Here is a 21,416-nt window from a genome sequence, read left to right as displayed (position 1 = left end):
TTTATATGAACATATGGGTACATATATACTTTTAAAAAAATTCTTTATTGTTTAAAGTATTACATATAGTATTACATTTGTCTCCTTTTCCTCCCATTGTCCTCTCCCTGGCCACTCCCACCACCCAACACATGCCCTCACCACCTACTTTTTGTGTCCACTGGTTATACTTATATACATGCATACAAGTGCTTTGGTAGAGCTCTTACTCCCCCCCCCCCCCAAACCCCAACGCTCACCCTCCTTCTGAAGTTTGAAGGTCTGTTAGATGCTTCTCTGTCTCTGGATCTGTTTTTGTTCATCAGTTTATGTTGTTCCTTATATTATACAAATGAGTGAGATCATGTAATATTTATCTTTCTCTGACTGGCTTATTTTGCTTAGCATAATGCTCTCCATTTTCCATCCATGCTGTTGCAAATGTTAAGAGTTCCTTATTTTTTAAAGCAGCATAGCATTTTATTGTGTAGATGTACCATAGTTTTCTAATCCACTCAACTGCTGATGGGCATTTAGGCTCTTTCCAAATCTTAGCTATTGTAAATTGTGCTGCTATGAACATAGGGGTGCTTATATCCTTTCTGATTGGTGTTTCTGTTTTCTTGGGATATATTCCTAGAAGTGGGATCACTGAGTCAAATGGGAGTTCCATTTTTAATTTTTTTGAGGAAACTCCATACTATTTTCCACAGTGGCTGCACCAGTCTGCATTCCCACCAGTAGTTCATGAGGGTTCCTTTTTCTCCACATCCTGGCCAGCACTTATTGTTTGTTGATTTGTACATGATAGCCATTCTGACTGGTGTGAGATGGTATCTCATTGTTGTTTTGATTTACATATCTTAGATGATTAGTGACCTTGAGCATATTTTCATATGTCTCTTGGCCTTCTGTATGTCCACTTTCAAAAAGTGGCTATTTAGGTGCTTTTCCCATTTTTTTTCTTTTTTCTTTCTTTCTTTTTATTTTTCATTTTTTTATTAAGGTATTATATATGTACATATCTTACCATTGCCCCTCCCACCCCACTCCCATACATGCCCTCACCCCCCAGAGTTTTGTGTCCATTGGTTATGCTTATATGCATGCATACAAGTCCTTTGGTTAATCTCTTATCTCCCCCACCTCTACCTAATCTTCCCGCTGTAATTTGACCTTCTGTTTGATGCTTTACTTTCTCTGTATCTATCTTTTTGTTCAACAGATTATAATTTTCTTTATTATCCATAAATGAGTGAGATCATGTGGTATTTTTCTTTCATGGACTGGCTTATTTCACTTAGCATGATGTTCTCCAATTCCATCCAGGTTGCTGCAAATGGTAGGAATTCCTTCTTTTTTATGGCAGCATATAGTATTCCATTATGTAGATGTACCGTAGTTTTCTGATCCAGTCATCTGCTGAAGGAAACCTAGTCTGTTTCCAAATCTTTGCTATTGTAAATTGTGCTGCTATGAACATAGGGGTGCATATATCCTTTCTTATTGGTGTTTCCAGTTTCTTAGGATATATTCCTAGGAGTGGGATTACTGGGTCAAATGGGAGTTCCATTTTCAGTTTTTTGAGGAAACTCCATACTGTTCTCCACAGTGGCTGCACCAGTCTACATTCCCACCAGCAGTGCACTAGTGTTCCTTTTTCTCCACATCCTTGTAACACTTGTCATTTGTTGATTTGTTGATGATAGTCATTCTGACCAGTGTGAGATGATACCGCATTGTTGTTTTGATTTGCATCTCTCGTATAATTAGTGACTTTGAGCATGTTTTCATGTGTCTCTTGGCCTTTCTTCTGTCTTCTTTGGAAAAGATTCTATTTAGGTCCGTTGCCCATTTATTTATTGGATCATTTATCTTCCTTTTATTAAGTTGTATAAGCTGTCTGTAGATGTTGGAGATTAAAACTTTATCAGTGATAACATTTGCAAATATGTTCTCCCATAGAGTGGGATTTCTTGTTTTGTTGATAGTTTCTTTTGCTGTAAAAAAGCTTTTTATTTTGATGTAGTCCCATTTGTTTATTTTCTCTTTAGCTTCCATTGCCCTAGGGTCAGTATCAGTGAAGAAGTTCTTTCAGCATATGGCTGAGATTTTGCTGCCTGTGGATTCCTCTAGTATTTTTATGGTTTGCCATCTTATGTTTAAGTCCTGTATCTATTTTGAGTTTATTTTTGTGTATGGTGTAAGTTGGTGATTTAGTTTCATTTTTTGCATGTATCTGTCCAATTTTCCCAACACCATTTATTGAAGAGACTGTATTGACTCCATTGTGTGTTCATGCCTCCTTTGTCAAATATAAATTGAGCATATTGGTTTGGGTTGATATTTGGATTCTCTATTCTATTCCATTGATCTATATGACTGTTCTTGTGCCAGTACCATGCTGTTTTGAGAACAGTGGCTTTGTAATACAGGTTGAGATCTGGTATTGAGATCCCTTCTACTTTATTCTTCTTTCTCAGGATTGCTGTGGCTATTCGGGGTCTTTTTTTATTCTAGATGAATTTTTGGAGAGTATTTTCTAAATCTGTGAAATATGCCATTGGGGAGTGCATTGAATCTATAGATTGCTTTGGGTAGTATGGACATTTTAATGATGTTGATTCTACCAATCCATGAACATGGTATGTTCTTCCATCTGTTTACGTCTTCCTCTATCTCTTTATTCGGTGTCCTGTAGTTTTCCACATATAGGTCTTTTACCTCCTCAGTTAAGTTTATTCCTAGGTATCTGAATTTTTTGGTGCGATGGTAAATGGGATTGTGTTTTTAGTCTCTCTTTCTATAAGTTCACTATTGGTGTATAGAAAGGCCATAGATTTCTTGGCGCTAATTTTGTATCCTGATATATTGCCGAATTCATTTATAAAGTCTATTAATTTTTTGATGGAGTCTTTTGGGTTTTTTTATGTACAGTATCATGTCATCTGCAAATAAGGATAGCTTTACTTCTTCTTTTCCAATTTTGATGCCTTTTATTTCTTCTTCTTGTCTGATTGCAATGGCTAATATTTCCAGTACTATGTCAAACATGAGTGGTGAGAGTGGGCATTCCTGTCTTGGTTTTAGCTTTTTTCCATTGAGTATGATGTTTGCTGTGGGTTTATAATATATAGCTTTTATTATGTTGAGGTATGATCCTTCTATTTCCAAGTTGTTGAGAGTTTTTATCAAGAAAGAGTGTTGGACTTTGTCAAATGCTTTTTCTGCATCAATTGATATGACTATGTGATTTTTGTCTCTCAGTTTTTTGATGAGATGCATCACGTTTATTGATTTAGGGATATTGTACCATCCTTGCATCCCTGGGATAAATCCTACCTGGTCATAGTGTATGATCTTTCTGATGTACTGCTGGAGCCGATTTGCTAGAATTTTGTTGAGGATTTTGGCATCTATGTTCATGAAGGATATTGGCCTGTAATTCTCTTTCATTGTGTTGTCTTTATCTGGTTTTGGTATGAGGGTGATGCTGGTTTCATAGAAGGAGCCTGGAAATGTTCCTTCCTCTTCAGTTTTTTGGAATAGTCTGAGGAGGATAGGTTTTAGTTCTTCCTAGAATGTTTGGTAAAACACTCCTGTGAAGCCATCTGGCCCCGGGCTTTTGTTTGCTGGAATCTTTTTGATGACTGCTTCAATTTCTTCCATAGTTACTGGGCTATTGAGCTGTTTAGATTATTCCTGATTGAGTTTTGGAAGGTTATATTTTTCTAGGAATATGTCCATTTCCTCTAGGTTGTCCAGTTTTTTGGGATAGAGTTGTTCGTAATATTTTGAAACAACCCTTTGTATTTCAGCAGGGTCTGTTGTTATTTCGCCTCTTTCATTTCTGATTTTGTTTATTTGGGTCCTCTATCTTTATTACTTGGTGAGTCTGGCTAAAGGTTCATCAATCTTGTTTATTCTTTCAAAGAACCAGCTCTTTGTTTTGTTGATCATTTGTATTGTTTCTTTGGTCTCTATGTCGTTTATCTCTGCTCTGATCTTTATTATTTCCTTCCTTCTGCTTACCCTGGGCTTTTCTTGTTGCTCTATTTCTAACTCTGAGTTGTAGGGTTAGGTAATTTATTACCATTGTTTCTTGTTTTTTTTGCAGTCGGCTTGCAGAGCTATGAACTTCCCTCTCAAGACTGCTTTCACTGTGTCCCATAGATTTTGGATTGTTGTGTTTTCATTGTCATTTGTTGCCATGAAGTTTTTTATTTCTTCCTTGATTTCCCTGGTAACCCAGTCATTGTTTAATAGCATGCTGTTTATTCTCCATGTGTTTGATTTCTTTGGAGTGTTTTTATTGTAGTTGATTTCCAGTTTTATGCCACAGTGATCTGAGAATATGCTTTATATGATCTCTATCTTCTTGAATTTGGAGAGACTTTGCCTATGTCATAACATATGGTCTATCTTTGAAAATGACCCATGTGCACTTGAGCAGTATGTGTATTCTGTGGCTTTGGGGGGAAATGTTCTGAAGATGTCAATTAATTCCATCTTGTCTAGTCAGTCATTTAGGATCGATGTTTCTTTGCTGATTTTTTGTTTAGAGGATTTGTCCAGTGGTGATAATGGTGTATTAAAGTCTCCTACTGTGATTGTATTGCTGTTAATCTCTCCCTAGTTATCCTCCCAGAGTTTTTTTTTATTTTTTTGGGTGCTCCTGTATTGGGTGCGTATATGTTTACCAGAGTTATTTCTTCTTGTTGGATTGCTCCCTTTAGTATTATGAAGTGGCCTTCGTTATCTCTTGTTATGGCCTTCACTTTGAGATCTAATTTGTCAGATATAAGTATTGCTACCCCAGCTTTTTTTACATTTCCATTCGCCTGGAAAACCTTTTTCCATCCCTTTTGTGTGGATATTGTTTTGTTTTGTGTTGTCCCAAAGTTCCCTTAGGCTCTCCTCCTGCTTTTTTATTTTCTTTTCTAGAAGCTGCTCTACTTGTGTATTTTTTTCCATCTTGTCTTCTAGCTCACTGATGCAGTCCTCTGCTTCTTCTAGTCTACTCTTGATGCTTTCTATTGAGTTCTTTACAGCAGCGATGTCATTTTTCATTTCTTCTTGGTTCTTACTCATATTGTCAAATTTGTCTTCCATTTTTTTCACCACCTTATGACCATTTCTCTGAATTCTTTCTCTGATAGGTTGCTGACCTCTAATTCGTTTACTTCCTTTTCTGGTGATGCCTGCTTTTCTTTCTTATGCGGGCTGTTTCTGTCTCCGCATGGTGTCTCTTCTCCAGATGTCTGGTTATTCTGGTAGTTCTCTCTCTCCTGCATTGATTTAAAGGCACAAAATACAACACAACCAGGTACAACACACAAGGCACTGAACAGCGATGTATTCATGATATTAATAATCTCCAATAAAGGTGACCACCAGAGAAAGGTAAATTAGGGGATAGGAGAGAAAGAAGAGTAAAAAGAAAGTAAGGCAAAAAAAGGAGTGTCGAAAATGAAATTGGGGAAATGAGAAAAAAGAATAAGAGAGACTAGAACAAGACTAAGGGAGAAAAGAGGAACAAACTATATATATGGGGAGAAAACTCCAATAGAACAACCACTGTCACAGCAAATGCCAGCAACAAGTACCTGATGATTAATACAACCTACAATACCAACTAATGTCAAGCGAGGCAAAGGATATCAGAAGTAAAAAACAAGCAAAAACACAGCAAACAAAAAAAAAAAGAATAAGCAAAACAATCTCACAAAAAAAGCATAAAAATTCGATATAATCAACATTCAAGCAAACAACAACTAAAGGACAGAGAGGAAAAACATTTTTTTTTTTTTTTAGTTAAGACAGTGAAGAGAGAGGTGTGTATGGACTTGGAGCAGGGGATTGGAGATTAGATATATAGGTAGGGTGAAATTTTAGCTGGGGGTAAACAGAAAGAATAGGGAAAATCTAAAGCAGGAAAGGGTTAAGATAAACAGGACACCAAAAGGGGAAAGGTTAGGCAGAGAGTGATGGCATAAAGGTAGAGTTGAGGTAGAATAAAACGATGGTGAAGGAAAGGTGAAAATAGACTGTAGAACACTAATCCCAAAGTAAAATAAAGAGTAAATAAAATGACACTTTAAAAAAAATAATAATAATAAAGACCCAAAAACAAATATAATGAAAAAGGTAAAATAGTAGTAGTAATAATGTTGATTGCAAATGAAAATGTAATAATTAAAAAGGTAAAATCAAGTGAGGAAAAAAGAAAAAAAATTGTTTCTTAAGTAAATGATGCAAAAAATGAAAATAAAAAAAATTAAAAAGTTATTAAAATAAAAAAAATGTGCAGTAGTTAAAGTCGTTCACTTCCTCTGTTGTTCTGTTTGGCACGCCTGTTTCCCAGTCTGGACAGTGTTGCAGTTCCCTGTGTTTCACTGCTCCTCAGTGTTGTAATTCAGTCTTGATTTTTAAGCAGGGGGTGTCTTAATTTCTGGTGTTCCTTTATTTTTTCTTAGACCAGAGTCAATTTGTGATTCAGCCTCTGGGTGGCAGTGTTTCTGGGTTGACTTCCAGGACTCTAAGGCCTCTCTAGACTTTTTACCTCTATGGCACTCAATACTGTTTTGCAGAGGCTGGTGGGCAAGTTCAAGTCGACTGCACACCCCTGAAACTCCCAGTGTATCCCTCCGCATCAGATCAAAACCGGTTGCTCTTTAGAGATTCCCCCGTTAGCAGCTCTGAGGCCCCCTTCCACAATCACGGATCACACTGGCCCCAACAGCCATAGACCTCTCCCTTCTCAGACCTCCCTGGTCATCCAGCTCCCACCATGCGCGCGCGGGCATTTCTGTCTCTGGCAGGAACTAGAACCTCACCCTATCCCTGGAGAAATCTGACCTTTCCGTTGTGGAGTGAAGAGCACCTTTGAGTCCAAGCATTCGCGCCTCCTGGGATCGGTGCTCTGGGGCAAACAGTTGTTGGGTGGTCACCGCAGTTGTTGATTTTCAGGCCTCGGACAAAGTCCACCTTCCCTTTCAAGATGGTGAGATTTTGCTGTCCGTGCCAGTAGCTCTGGGAGGGGACCCAGCCACCATGGGGGCTGCCCTGTCAGGGGAACCCTGTCCAGCAGTCCCCTACCTTCTCCTGGCGTTCAGCTGTCCCTCAGCTTGCTAACAAACACTCCCAGTGCGACCCTTAGCTGTTCTCTCTTTCTGCTCCAGGACCAGGCTGGGAACAAATCTGCCTACTCTGCCACCATTTTCTCCTCTAAGCGCTTTTCCCATTTTTTGATTGGATTGTTTATCTTCCTTTTGTTAAGATGTATGAGTTCCCTGTACATTTTGGAGATTAAACCCTTATCAGAGATAACATTGGCAAAGATGTTCTCCTGTACAGTGGGCTTTCCTGTTGTTTTGTTGATGGTTTCTTTTGCTGTGCAGAAGCTTTTTATTTTGATTTGTCCCATTTGTTTATTTTCTCCTTAGTTTCCATTACCCTAGGAGCTGTATCGGTAAAGATATTGCTATGACATATGTCTAATATTTTGCTGCCTATGGATTCTTCTAAGATTTTTATGGTTTCCCAGCTTACATTTAAGTCCTTTATCCATTTAGAGTTTATTTTTGTGTATGGTGTAAGTTGGTGGTCTAGTATCATTTTTTGCATGTACCTGTCCAAAATTCCCATCACCATTTATTGAAGAGACTGTCTTGACTTCATTGTATGCTCTTGCCTACTTGGTCAAATATTAACTGAGCATAATGGCTTGAGTAAATTTCTGGGTTCTCTCTTCTGTTCCATTGGTCTATATGTCTTTTCCTGTGCCAGTATCAGGCAGTTTTGAACAGAGTGGCTTTGTAATATAGATTGATATCTGGTATTGGATCCCTCCAACTTTGTTCTTCTTTCTCAAGATTTCTGTGTCTATTCGGGGTCTTTTTTGATCCCATGTAAACTTTTGGAATATTTGTTCTACGTCTGTGAAATAAGCCATTAATATTTTGATGGGGGTTGCCTTTAATCTATAGGTTTCTTTGGGTAGTATGGCCATTTCTAATGATGTTGATTATACCAAGCCAAGAGCATGGTATATTTCTCTACTTGCTTATGTCTTCCTCTATCTCTTTTTTCAATGTCCAGTAGTTTTCCAAGTACAGGTCTTTTACCTCCTTGGTTAAGTTTATTCCTAAGAATTTAATTTTTGTTGTTGCAATGGTAAATGGGTTTGTTTCTTTGGTTTCCCATTCTGAGAGTTCATTATTGCTGTATAAAAATGTCATAGATTTCTTGGTATTAATTTTATATCCTGCTATGTTGCCAAATTCATTTATTAAATCTACTAGTTATTTTATGGAGTCTTTAGGGTTTTCTATGTACAGTATCATATCATCTGTGAATAGTGTTAGTTTTACTTCCTGCTTTTCCATTTGCGTGCCTTTTATTTCTTCTTCTTGTCTGATCACTACAGCTAGCACTTCTAGTATTATGTCAAACAGGAGTGGTGAATGTGGGCATCCCTGTCTTGTTCATGTACTTATGGGAAATAGTTTTAGCTTTTGTCCATTGAGTATGATATTGGCTATAGATTTTTCATATAAGGCTTTTATTATGTTGAGTTATAATCCTTCTATTCCCATTTTTCTGAGAGTTTTAATCAAGAAAGTGTGTTGGATTTTGTCAAATACTTTTTTTTTTAAATATATTTTATTTATTTTTCACAGAGAGGAAGGGAGAGGGATAGAGAGCCAGAAACATCGATGAGAGAGAGACATCGACCAGCTGCCTCCTGCACATCCCCCACCAGGAGATGTGCCCACAACCAATGTACATGCCCTTGACCGGAATCGAACCTGGGACCTTCCAGTCCGCAGACCGACGCTCTATCCACTGAGCCAAACCGGTTTCGGCGCATGTCAAATACTTTTTATGCATCTATTGATATGATTATGTGATTTTTACCTTTAAGTCTGTTTATGTGATGTATCACATTTGTTGATTTGTGAATATTGTACCAGCCTTTCATCCCTGGAATAAATTGCACTTGGTCATGGTGTATGATCTTTCTAATGTATTGCTGGGTCTGATTTGCTAGAATGTTGTTGAGGATTTTAGCATCTATATTCATCAGGGATATTGGCCTCTAATTCATTTTATTTTTTTGTCTTTATCTGGTTTGGGGATAATTAGGGTAATGCTGGCCTAGTTGAAAGAGCTTGGAAGTGTTCCTTCTTTCTGCATTTTTTGGAATACAGCAATTTGAGGAGGATAGATGTTAGTTCTTCTTTGAATGTTTGGTAAAACTCCCCTGTGAAGCCGTCCAGACCAGAGCTTTTGTTTGCTGGGAGATTTTTTTATTATGTCTTCGATTTCATCAGTAGTTATCGGTCAATTCAGGTTTTCTGATTCTTGCTGATTGAGTTTTGGAAGGCTGTATATTTTTTTAGGAATATGTTCATTTTGTCAAGATTGTTCAGTTTATTGGAGTAGAGTTATTTTTAGTATATTTTTACACACCTCTGTATCTCCGTGCATTCAGTTGTTACTTCACCTCTTTCCTTTCTGATTTTGTTTTTTTGGGTCCTCTCTCTCCGTTTCTTAGTGAGTCTGGCTAGAGATTCATCGATCATGTTTATCCTTTCAAAGAATCAGCTATTGGTTTTATTGATCTTTTATATGTATACTAGAAGCCCGGTGCACGAAATTCGTGCATGGCAGGGGGTTGTCCCTCAGCCCAGCCTGTACCCTCTCCAATCTGGGACTCCTGGAGGGATGTCCGACTGCCTGTTTAGGCCTGATCCTGGTGTATTTTGCTTTGTTGTGCTTTTATTTTCATTTGTTTCCAGAAGACATTTCATTTCTTCTCTGATCTCTTTGGTAACTCATTCATTGTTTAATAGCATGCTATTTAGCCTCCATATAGTTGATTGTTTATGATGGTTTTTATTATAGTTGATTTATAATTTTATCGCATTGCGATCTCAGAAGATGCTTGATATGATTTCAGTCTTCTTGAACTTGTAGAGACTTAGTCTATGTCCTAACATGAGAGCTGTCTTTGAAAATGTCCCATGTGCACTTGAGAAGAATGTATATTCTCCAGCTTTGGGTTTCAAGTCCTGAAGATGTCAGATCCTGAAGATGGCAGTTTGTTCCATCTTTTCTATAGTGTCATTTAGGATGGCTCTTTCCTTGTTGTTGTTGTTGTTTTTTTTTTCCTAGAAGATTTAGCCAGTGGTGTCAGTGGGGTATTGAAGTCCCCTACTATGATTCTATTGCTTTTGATCTTTCTCTTGATATCCTTCAGAAGTATTTTTTATACATAGATGCTCCTATATTTGGTGCATATATACTTACCAGAGTTATAGCCTCTTGTTGAATTGATCCCTTTAGTATTATGAAGTGGCCTTCCTTATCTCTTCTTATAGCCTTCCTCTTGAGTTCTATTTTGTCAGATATAAGTATTGCTACCCCAGCTTTTTTTTTTTTCATTTCCACTTGCCTGAAATATTTTTTTTCTCATCCCTTCACTTTCATTCTGTGTACGTCCTTTGTTCTAAGGTGAACCACTTGTATACACCATATATATGGGGTCATGTTTTCTTATCCATTCAGCTACCCTATGTCTTTTGATTGGAGCATTTAATCCATTTATGTTTAAGGTTATTATTGTTAGGTCCTTGTTTGTTGCCATTCTTTTTTCTTTATGCCCATGTTTCTACCTCTTTATTTTTTCTTCTTACAACAGCCCCTTTAGTATTTCTTGAAATTCTGGTTTGGTGGTAATAAACTCCTTAAGCCTTTATTTCTTTGTGTAGCTTCTGATTTCACCTTCAATTTTGAATGATAGCTTTGCTGGATAGAGTAGTCTGAGATTCAGCCCCTTGCTTTTAATTATTTGTATACTTCCTGCCACTCCCTTCTGGCCTGATGTGTTTCTGTTGTGAAATCAGCTGATAGTCTAATGAGAGATCCCTTCTAGGTAACTTTCTCTCTCTCTCTCTCTCTCTCTCTCTCTCTCTCTCTCTCTCCCCCTTTAAGATTCTTTCTTTGTCTTTAATGTTTGCCATTTTAATTATGATGTATCTTGGTGTGGGTCTTTTGGGATTTATCTTGTTTGAGACTCTCTGTGCTTCCTGAAGTTGTGTGACTTTTTTCTTCCCCAAGTCAGGGAAGTTTTCTGTCATTATTTCTTCAAACAGGTTTTCTTTTCCTTGCTCAGCTTCCTCTCCTTATGGCACCCCTATTATGTGGATGTTGCTTTGTTTCACGTTATCTCCAAGCTCCCTTAAACTCTCCTCCTTCTGTTTAATTTTTTTTTTCCAATTGCTGCTCTGATTGGGTGTTTTTTACTACCTTGTCTTCGATATGATTGATTCATCCTCAGCTTCTTCTAGTCTACTGTTGGAACCTTCCAGGGTGTTCTTTATTGCAACTCTATCATTCTTCATTTCCTCTTGATTCCTATCCATGTTGGTGTATTTCTTATTCAGCTTCTTATAATTCTCATTGAGTTGCTTTTAATTCTCTGTCAGATGTTTGAGCATTCTTATAACCATTACAGTGAATTCTCTTTTTTTAAATATTTTATTTTATTTTATTTTTATTGATTGATTAAGGTATCACATATTTGTCCTCATCCCCCCATTACCATCCCACACCCCTCCCCACGCATGCCCCCACCCCCCTGTTGTCCTAAACCACTGGTTAGGCTCATATGCATGCACACAAGTCCTTTGGTTGATCTCTCCCCTATATCCCCACCCTCCCCTACCTCTGAGGCCCGACAGTCTGATCCATTCTTCCTTGTTTCTGGGTCTGTTCTTGTTCATCAGTCCATGTTGTTCATCATTTCCCTTAGATGAGTGAGATCATGTGCTACTAGAAATACACTTATAAGAACCAAAAATGAGACAAGCAATAATGGTTATGCTGAAAGGCAAATGAATCAGTCTGTAGTGAGTTTCTTTCTGGGCCAACAGTTCTTTTGTGACCCAATTTCAATGTGAAACAGTTCCTTATGTGCACATGTCAGCAATGATATTTCAGTTCTGGATGGTGGACAAATGGTGGAAATGCATGTCCGACCCTCTCTGGTTTGGTCCTGGGCAACCTGCAGTGACGCACAGCTGCTGACTGCTGCAGTGAATTCTTAATGGGACAAATTCCTTGCTTCCCCATTTTTGCTGTCCCTTTGTATTTGTTTCTATATCTTAGATCAACCTGTTATGCTACCCAGGTTTTTTGGGGGTGGTACTATGTAGTCTGTGTTTTGTGGGACCCAGTAGTACAGTCTCTCTGATCTCCTGAGCTGGGTGTTCTAAGAAAACCCCCTATTTGAGTTATTTGGGTTCTCTTGATGTAGTTGGGTCTTTAATGTTATTGTCCTGTTTGTGTATGGAGTCTCCTCACAGGTTGTCTAACTATGTGGCTCACCCCCAACCATATTGTAGAAGCTGTTGTGGATGTGCTGCTTTTTGCTTCAGGTGATCCACATATCCAGCAATACACCACTTGTGTCTGTCTCCACAGGCCTTGGCCGCAAACAGGAGGGATCGATCTGCCCTCTGAAGTAGACTTGTTAGCCACATGGGGCTCAGGACTGGTTCAGCATATTTACCCTGGCTCCCCCCACTTTGCCTCTGCCTGCCTTTGCCTGTCAGCTAGATGTCAATCTTAATCACTCAAAAGTCTGTTTCTGATAGGGCTTTAGCCAGGGTAGGTGCTGTTTACCTTTCAGGGAATGTGGTAGGTGTGTTTTCCTGTTCCACTTCATTGTTGATGTCATGTTTGTGGGAAGGATATCCCCTCCAACTTGCTGCCAGTAATGTTGGGCCTCACTGGATTTTGCCCTGATGTTGTTGAATCTGGTCCCTTGGTGTATCTATCCTGGACCCCCTGGGAGCCCCTGTGGTGCAGGTCAATGTGAATCCCTGTCCCTTTCTGGCCCTGGGCAACCATATTCAGGTCTAAGAGGTTGAAGCTTCTAATAGTACAGTGGTCAGGGTCTGCCTTGAGTCTCACACCTCTACTGTCTTTGATCTGAGTTGTACTCCCTTTCCCCACAGATCTGGTCCCACAAGTGTCAGCTGTAGACAGTCTGGGTTGGTGGGGGCTCCACAGTCCCTCTGGGGTGCAACTAGCTGTAAGGTCCCAGAGCCCACTGACATGGGACTCACTGTGCGGTCCCGGAGCCACAGTAGGGTTGCTTGCAAGATCCTGCTAGTGTGTGACTCACTTCAGAGTCCCGGCTCTCATGGTGAGGGTCGCCTCCAATATTCTGCTGGCATGCAACTCACTGCTGGGTCCTAGAGTCAGCAGCGGGAGTGGTGTGTGAGTCACTGCGGGGTCCTGGAGTCTGCAGCAGGGGTGGTGTGCGAGTCACTGCAGGGTCTAGGTGCCAGCAGTGCGTGTCCCTTGTGAGGTCCCACTGGTTTGCTGTTCACTGCATGGGTATGGGGTGGTGTCCAAGCCCAGTCTGTGTGATGGCAAGGCTGCACTTCTAGCCACTGCTGCTCCCCCATTAAAGATCACTTAGTAAATTTTCTTTGCTCTAAAGTCAACTTACTTTGATATTAATCTATCCATTCCTGGTTTCCTTTGATTAATGTTTTCATAGTATAACTTCTTCCATTCTTTTACTTTATTTTTTTCCCCTTTTCATTGAATTTATTGGGGTGACACTGGGTCAACAAAATTATACAGTTTTCAGGTGCACAATTTCACAACACATCATCTGTACCCTGTATTGTGTTTTCACCACCTAACTCATCTTTTTCCATCACAATTTATCCCCATACCTCATCCATCTTCCCCCTCCCCACTGCCGCCACTTCCCTCTTCCCCCAGCAATCACAACACTACTACCTGTGTCCATGAGTTTTTCTCTTTTTTGCTCAATCCCTCCACCCACCCACCCCTGACCCTGACAGCTGTCAGCTTACTTTCTATGAGTCTCTCTCTATTTTGCTTCTTCTTAGTTCATTTTGTTCATTAGTTCCACATATGAGTAAAATTATATGGTACTTATCTCTCTCTGACTGGCTTGCTTCACTTAGCATAATGCTCTCCGTGTACATCCATGCTGTCCTAAAGGATAAGATTTCCTTTTTTTTTTTTTTTTTTTTTACAGCTGAGTAGTATTCCATTGTGTAAATGTACCATAACTTTGTTATCCAATCATCTACTGACGGACACTTGGGCTGCTTCCGAATCTTGCTATTGTAAATAATGCTGCAGTGTGGCCCTTTCATTTAGGCATCCTTCAAATAGTCTTAAAGATCCTTAAAACCATACCCCTGCTAGTTCCTTTTCTTGTTTAGTCATATGCATATATTTTAGCATAAATAGTTTTTCATTGAGTATCATATCTTCAATATTTTTCAAGTCACAAGTTTTCATAATGATTCCTTTTAATTACTGCAAATATTCCAATTTTGACCCTAGCCAGTTTTGCTCAGTGAACAAAGCATCGGCCTGTGGACTGAAGGGTCCCAGGTTCGATTCCAGTCAAAGGCACATACCTGGGTTGTGGACTCAATCCCCAGTGTGGGGCCTGCAAGAGGCAGCCAAGCAATGATACTCTCTCATCATTGATGTTTCTCTCATTTTCTTCCTCTTCCTTCCTCTCTGAAATCAATAAAAATATATTTTTTAAAAAATTCCAATTTTGCCCATAGCCCAAAAAGCACATTCCTGCGTATTAACTATTTTTGCTCCCTTGAATTATTTTCTTAGAATAAGTTTCCAGGTGTGGGATTACTGAGTCAGAGGGTATGCAATTGGAATATAACAATCAGAAACACGTTTTATTTTTTCTAAGAAAAGAAATGAACTACAATTCTTTCTGCCTTGTTCTTCTGGAACTGATGAGTGGACCTGTGCTGCTCACTTTGATAGTCATTAACCACATGTGGCTGTTTAAATTTAAAGTTTGATTAATTAAAATTAGATGAAATTCAAAATTTAGTTCCTTCGTTTCACTAGCCACATTTCAAGTGTTCAATAACTATGTGTCTAGTGGCTACTGTATTGAAAAGTATAGATACAGAACATTTCCATCATTGTAGAATATTTATTGGACAGTGCTGCTCTGGAGTTTCTCAAGAAGTCATGGTTGGCATCTTGGGTGGGAGGTAAAACCTGTCCCATGTTCCGAAAATGCCCCATAAAGTAGCAAAATTGTATCCATTTGAGACCCACTGAGCTTTTATCTCAAAAGAGAGAATCTCCTAACTTTTTTGAGATGGCTTCAGTTTGGCTCTGCTTGGAGAGAGGGACACTTAGAAAGATGGCCCTGGCTCAGAGCATAACTCTTATTTTCCTCTCTTCTTCTGGTCTGTATCCTGGTTTTGGGGAATTGCAGGAATAAGACCCTGCAGATGGAGAAGATCAAGACCCGTTTGAAGGCTGAGTTTGAAGCCCTGGAATCAGAAGAGAGACACCTGAAGGAATACAAGCAGGAAATGGACCTCCTGCTACAAGAGAAGATGGCCCATGTGGAGGAACTCCGACTGATCCATGCTGACATCAATGTGGTATGTGGTTGGCTGCCTAAAACCTACCTCTGGGCTCTTTGAGAAATAACTAATAGTGAGTGTTGTAGCCTCTCCTTAAGATGTGGCTGTGGCCAACTTGGGGGAGTAGGCTTTGGACTGTGTTGGAGTGGGAAAATCCAGGAATTCTGAGATCCATCCTGGCTCTGTCACTGTATATCACTGGACAAGTCCCTTCTTCTTCCTGGTCCTTATTTTCCCTCTCCGTACTATAAGAGGAATTCAGTCAAGGAATTCATCTAAAGTATAATTCAGCTCTGATGTGCTTATTATTGGAGTCTGGGAGTTAGGAGCTAGCCTTGGTAAAAAGTAGAGCAGGCAGTTGACTTTGGAGTCTAGCCTAAAGGGCTCCAAAGCTTCTGTAACTAAGCCCAAAAAATCACCTCTGCCAGCCTGCCAAAGTAGAGCCCCATTAGAGTCTCTGTTTTGGATATTCTTGGAACATGGTGAATGAACTTTGCTATCATGGTAAATTTCTAACTATTTGGAATTACTCAAGCAGAGTCTGAATCATTACCTGTCTGGGCCACAGTATTGATGATTCCTTCACCAGGAGAGATGTTGGAGGTGTTGACCTATATATAAGGTCTTTTCCAACTCAGAGCCTATGACAATGAGAAGTTTTAAAAAATTATATTTGAAGGAGTTTCTATTCTTAGGAAACTCACTTCTGTGGTAATACTTATTTCTTGATTTTTCTGAATGCAATTCAAACAGTAGGTATTTGAAATTTTTTTGTGTCACAAAATCACATGATTCCAGGGTCTCATGAGGAGTTGGCAGTTCTGCTGCCAGCTAACCCAAGAATACAGAGCCAATGAAATAAACAAGATATTAGCCACAGAGGGGCTGAGAATCTAGGTGAGTAGATCTCAAACTTGAATATCCATCAGGCACCTGGAGAGCCTGCTAAAGCAGATTGTTGGACTCCACCCTAAAGTTTCTGATTCTGTATGTCTGAGGTGGTGCCTGATAATTTGCATTCCTAATGAGTTCCCAGGTGATGCTGATGCTGATGCTGCTGATTTGGTAATCACATTTTGAGAACCATTAATTTAAGGGAAAGGCCACTGGCCTGGTAGGCAGAAGCCCTGAATTTTTATCTAGGCTTTCCCCCTAAGAAGTATTTCTCTGAGGAAGTTCCTTCTCTTTGAGATAATTCTCTGATCTATAAAATGGTGGTGAGGTACACTAAATGAGCTCTAAAGGCCATTCCAGCTCTAGAATGCTGTATTTGAATAATAACTACCATTTACTCTGTGTTAGCCCCTGTACTGAGAGCTTTATATAAAGTCAATGATTGAATCTTCATCAAGATTATATTAAGTAGGCACTAATATTATCACTATTACATAGATAAAGAAAGTGAGGCTTGACAAGAGTCACATATAATACATAGCAGATTGAGGACTTGACCATATATTGGTCTTGCTCTGGAGCCTGTTATATCTACTCACCTATACAGCATCATGGAGAATCTTGGGGTGTTTGCTCTGTTCCTACCTTACTTTGTGTTCCAGATGGAAAATACCATCAAACAGTCTGAGAATGACCTAAACAAGCTACTAGAGTCTACTCGCCGGCTACATGATGAGTATAAGCCACTGAAGGAACATGTGGATGCCCTGCGCATGACTCTGGGCCTGCAGAGGCTCCCTGACCTATGCGAAGAGGAGGAGAAGCTGTCCTTGGAGTAAGCAGTCTTCCCCCTGTCCTGCAACATACACAAACCACACACACACAGCTTGGTGTGAAAGTCAATCCTGGCCCCAGGCCTGTCAGTGGATGACTCATTGCATGACCTTGGGCATGTTCCTATGCTAGGCTGTTACAACAAAAGAAGGATGATTAGACTAGAATTACTAGATGGTATTTAAAATTCTTTGTGCAATTTTAACAATACAAAGCTATGTTTATTGTGTGTGTGTGTGTGTGTGTGTGTGTGTGTGTGTGTGACTCTTAAGAGGTTACTTCCCAAGTCAAGGTTGAGAAGGGTGTCCAAAACCTTTGAAAATACAGAAGACTGAGCTTTCATGGTCTCTAGGGGCTAGTCTGGAACTTCATCTTAAGATCCAGAGGTTCACGTTACAGAGAGACAGAGTACAGTTTAGTTGAATAAAACACACTTCCTTAAGGTAGAGAAGATTACCTGTGGAAGTGGTCAGTTTCTTATTCCTAGAGGTATGCCAGTAAAGGCCTAAGGACACAATAGAAATACTACAAAATAACATGAGATGAGGATAAGTGAATGCCCTTTGAGGACTTTGCTAACCCTGGGATTTATTTATTTTCTGGGTCTGTCACAGCAAGGAGCAAGAGTTACCTATCCCAGTAGACAATGGGTCTGGTACCCAGGGAGAAGAACTTTTTGATGGGGAGGGTTCAGGAACTTTCTGTAGTGAGCCACAGCCCAACCTCCTTGGGTCTGTGGCATGAATTCTTTAAGAGGGACAAGCTTCTCCTATTTTCAGAATGATCCAGCTAATGTCTCTCATCTCCAAAGTTACTTTGAGAAGCAGAAAGCAGAGTGGCAGACGGAGCCTCAGGAACCTCCCATCCCTGAATCCCTGGCCGCTGCAGCCGCTGCTGCCCAACAACTTCAAGTGGCTAGGAAGCAGGACACCCGGCAGACAGCCACCTTCAGGCAGCAGCCCCCACCCATGAAGGTGAGTGAGCTAGGTAGAGGCTGTGGAAGAAGCGATTTATTCTTAAGCAGCCTTGGAATATTGGCTTTACTTTTTGGGGGCCTTTCTAAAACAGCATTTGTTTGGGATACAGAGGAAAGGGAGTGTGATGTGTATGCTGGAGTGGAACTGCTTCTTTTGTTTCTTCACATTCCCAGAGGAGTTAGAATGCAAGGAGGTTGGCAGGCTCTGCTAAACTATAATTTTTTAAAAAATGTTAAAAGCATGACTGGTACAAATATATAGTAAGAATGTATCTTTAATGACAGAGCCTACAGGATTACAAAGCTGGTTCCAAGATCATGTGAGGAATAGATAATTATATAGTCAGAGAAGGAAAGGAATGCTGAAGTAAATTTGCAAAGTTAAACACAGAATTGGTTTATGTTCTATAGGGCAATAAAACTGTAACATTTGTGATTATATTTTCTTCAGAACATAAATAATCTGCTTCTCTATTAGACAAAAACCTTTTGTAGTTTATCAGCATAAGTCACAGTTTGAACACTGATCAATAGTAAATAGTAAAAAAAAATAAAGAGTAAATAGTTGAACAGAGAGCAGGGGTTAGCAAACTAGAGCCTACAGCCAAATCTGAACTGTTTCTTGTTTTTATAAATAAAGTTTTGTTTTTAAAGTTTATTATTAAGGTCTACATGCATGCTTATTGATGTATTGCCTGTAGATTCTTTCATGTAAAACAGATAGTATTGAGTAGTCACACCTAAGAGTATATGACCTGAAAAATCTAGAATATTTACTATTTTGGCCTTTACAGAAAATGTTTACTGATACCTGATTAAGAAAATTGATTCTTGAGTGGGCCTGTTAAACCACGCGCCAGTATAATCTAAATGGATACACAATTCTCATTTTGTCTTATTTCTGAGTTTTGACAATTTTTCCTCAGTACCCGCTTTTAACCCTCACTCCTTTTATCCTTTACATCCCTTACATCCAGCACTGATCTCTGTTCTTGGGTTTCACTCACTGATTACTGCTCCTTCCTGTTGGGAAAAATCACAACTGTTTTTGGAACCCTGGGAATCAAAAGGCTGAACCACAGCCTAGGAGAATCTGACCACTAATGTTCTTTCTCTTGTGTACCCCACCAGGCCTGTTTGTCATGTCATCAGCAAATTCACCGGAATGCACCTATATGCCCTCTGTGCAAAGCCAAGAGTCGGTCCCGGAACCCCAAGAAGCCAAAACGGAAGCAGGATGAATAAAGAGAGGAAGAATACATAGAGCTCTGCTGCTCATAACCCCTCCCCTTGGCCAGAGATGATGTCCTGATGTGAAACAACCCTTCCCCACCTCTACCAAGTCTCCTGTTTAATGTAATGGAAGCACAATCCCTCTCTTACTTTGCTGGTATTTCTTTCTGCTTTCGGCTTTCTTTTTCAGGAAGACATGTGGTTCAGGTGCTAATAACAGTATGTCTGATAATCCCTTCTCTTACACTCACATTTCAAGCCCTGCTCTTGTTTGGAGCTAAGGATAGGGCAGAAGGCCCAGATGTGATTCTCTGTTTCTTCTGCCTGAAGGCTGGGACCTAAAATTTGAGCATTGGGGGAGGCCCATATCTTGTTTCGTATAAAGTGTGCCCCCTCTCTGTACGTTTGCCTTAGGCATTGAAGGGACAACAGTCTTCTTGCTTGAAGGCTTGGTGCAAATATCTTCCCAACTCTCATCTCATCCTCAAGGCCCAGAGGTAATTTGGAGAAGCCCTCTTTTTTATGTTAACTTTGGAGGCCTGGCTGTCATTATACAGTTCACCATCACACTACACCCCTAGTCTTCTAGATATACAAAAGTTCTCAGGTACCAGGCTGTGTGTCTGGGGATCCTGAGATCTGCAGGCCTTTCTCTCATAGTCCTAGTTTTCACAAGTCTCTAGTAGAAGTTCCCTACAATGAAATCAGGGAACTGGAGCTATACCCACTTCATAAGTCCTGCCTAACTTGCCACCTAAGTCATTGGGCTAAGGCTCTCATATAGACTTAGATGGGCCCCAGACTGACAAATGTGTTGCCTTTTGTTCAAAACCATTACTCTGGCACCTACTCAATTATATATCTTAGAGGTGACAGTGAGATTCAAATGAGTGGCAATTACTTTACACATGTGAGTGGGTGGGACTTCTCCATTCATCCTTCCTTCTCTTGGGTCTTTCTTCCTCTATAAGGCAGCCTCAACTCAGGTCAGCTGCTGGCTACCGTCTTTCCTGTGGATTATGCAGGTAGCCTTCCCTCCCTAAAGAAAAGACACCAGGGTCCCCAAGCCCTACAACTCTCTACTCCACCAAAGCCAGATCTCTAATAAAGTCACTCTCGGACTTAAGAGACAGGGTTGGGGGTTGCCTGACTGAAAAAGTTTTTATCTCTAAGTCTCAGTCCCTGGTGGGGAAGGAGAGATATTTTTCTTTCCTTCCTTCCTTACTCAACTGCAGTTTTAAGTTTCTACAGTGTCTGTGTGTTCAAAATATAAGAGATTCCTCTGCTCTTTGAAAGTAAGAGTGTTATGTCTATACACAACCTTTTAAATAAACATAAGTTCATTGGAGTAAATGCTGCTGAGTACCTGTAAGTACCAGGAAGATGTAAAGACCTTTCCCCTTCTGGGTAGCTCTTCTTCACTCTTATTCTCTCTATCCTACAAATTAGAAAACCTGGCACACCACTGCACAACAATTTATTTTGCTATTATAATAATTTCCATTTATTTAGTACTTACTCTGTGCTAGGTCTCTATACAAGATGCTTTATATAAATGATTGCATTTGATATGCAAAACACCTTTCAAGCTAAATATTCTTATTGACATTTTTCTAAAAGGTAAACTAAAGTTCAAGAGGTTAAATAATGTGTCCATAGTTAACAAACGACTAGTAAGAGAAATTTCAGGATTTAAATCCAGATTTGTCTGGTTTCAGAGACCATTTTTCTTCTACTTTTTGTCCATAATCCTTTATTCTCCCTTTTGGGATGGCATGATAATAGGTGTAGTTGAAATAACTATGAACTAGAAATCAGGCACTAGGAATCTAGTGACTGTTGCAGGAATATAAAGGCCTGGTCCCCTGTAGAGATACAATAGGTAGGCAATAACTCTAAAGGGCCATTCCATCTTCAGAGCTCCTCATAGTGAGGACTGAGGTTTCCAGTAATACTGCATTGCAGTTCAATAGCTCCCTCAGTCCAATCCTGCCTCATTCTCTTCCCTTCTCTAAGGGCTCTCT

The 21,416-nt window shown here is 39.7% G+C and overlaps 1 protein-coding gene across 3 annotated transcripts in view; it reads left to right on the top strand.

Moving 5' to 3' along the window:
• Positions 1 to 20,785, top strand: part of ZC4H2 (zinc finger C4H2-type containing) — a 115,711-nt gene extending 94,926 nt beyond the window's left edge. For 2 of the 3 annotated variants that reach the window (XM_054714687.1, XM_054714739.1), the window contains 4 exons: positions 15,302 to 15,473; positions 17,012 to 17,184; positions 17,995 to 18,157; positions 19,291 to 20,785. In XM_054714687.1, the coding sequence (XP_054570662.1) occupies positions 15,302 to 15,473; positions 17,012 to 17,184; positions 17,995 to 18,157; positions 19,291 to 19,404 (622 nt within the window). In that variant the 3' untranslated portion in view covers positions 19,405 to 20,785. The remainder of the gene's footprint in view (positions 1 to 15,301; positions 15,474 to 17,011; positions 17,185 to 17,994; positions 18,158 to 19,290) is intronic. The other variant, XM_054714792.1, reaches the window with a different exon arrangement.
• Positions 20,786 to 21,416: the final 631 nt, after the last annotated feature.

The sequence above is a fragment of the Eptesicus fuscus genome, chromosome 1 (assembly GCF_027574615.1).
Source record: "Eptesicus fuscus isolate TK198812 chromosome 1, DD_ASM_mEF_20220401, whole genome shotgun sequence".
NCBI classification, from domain to species: Eukaryota; Metazoa; Chordata; class Mammalia; order Chiroptera; family Vespertilionidae; genus Eptesicus; species Eptesicus fuscus.
Note: the sequence above shows the minus strand (reverse complement) of the source record. Positions and strands in the feature narration are given on the sequence as shown.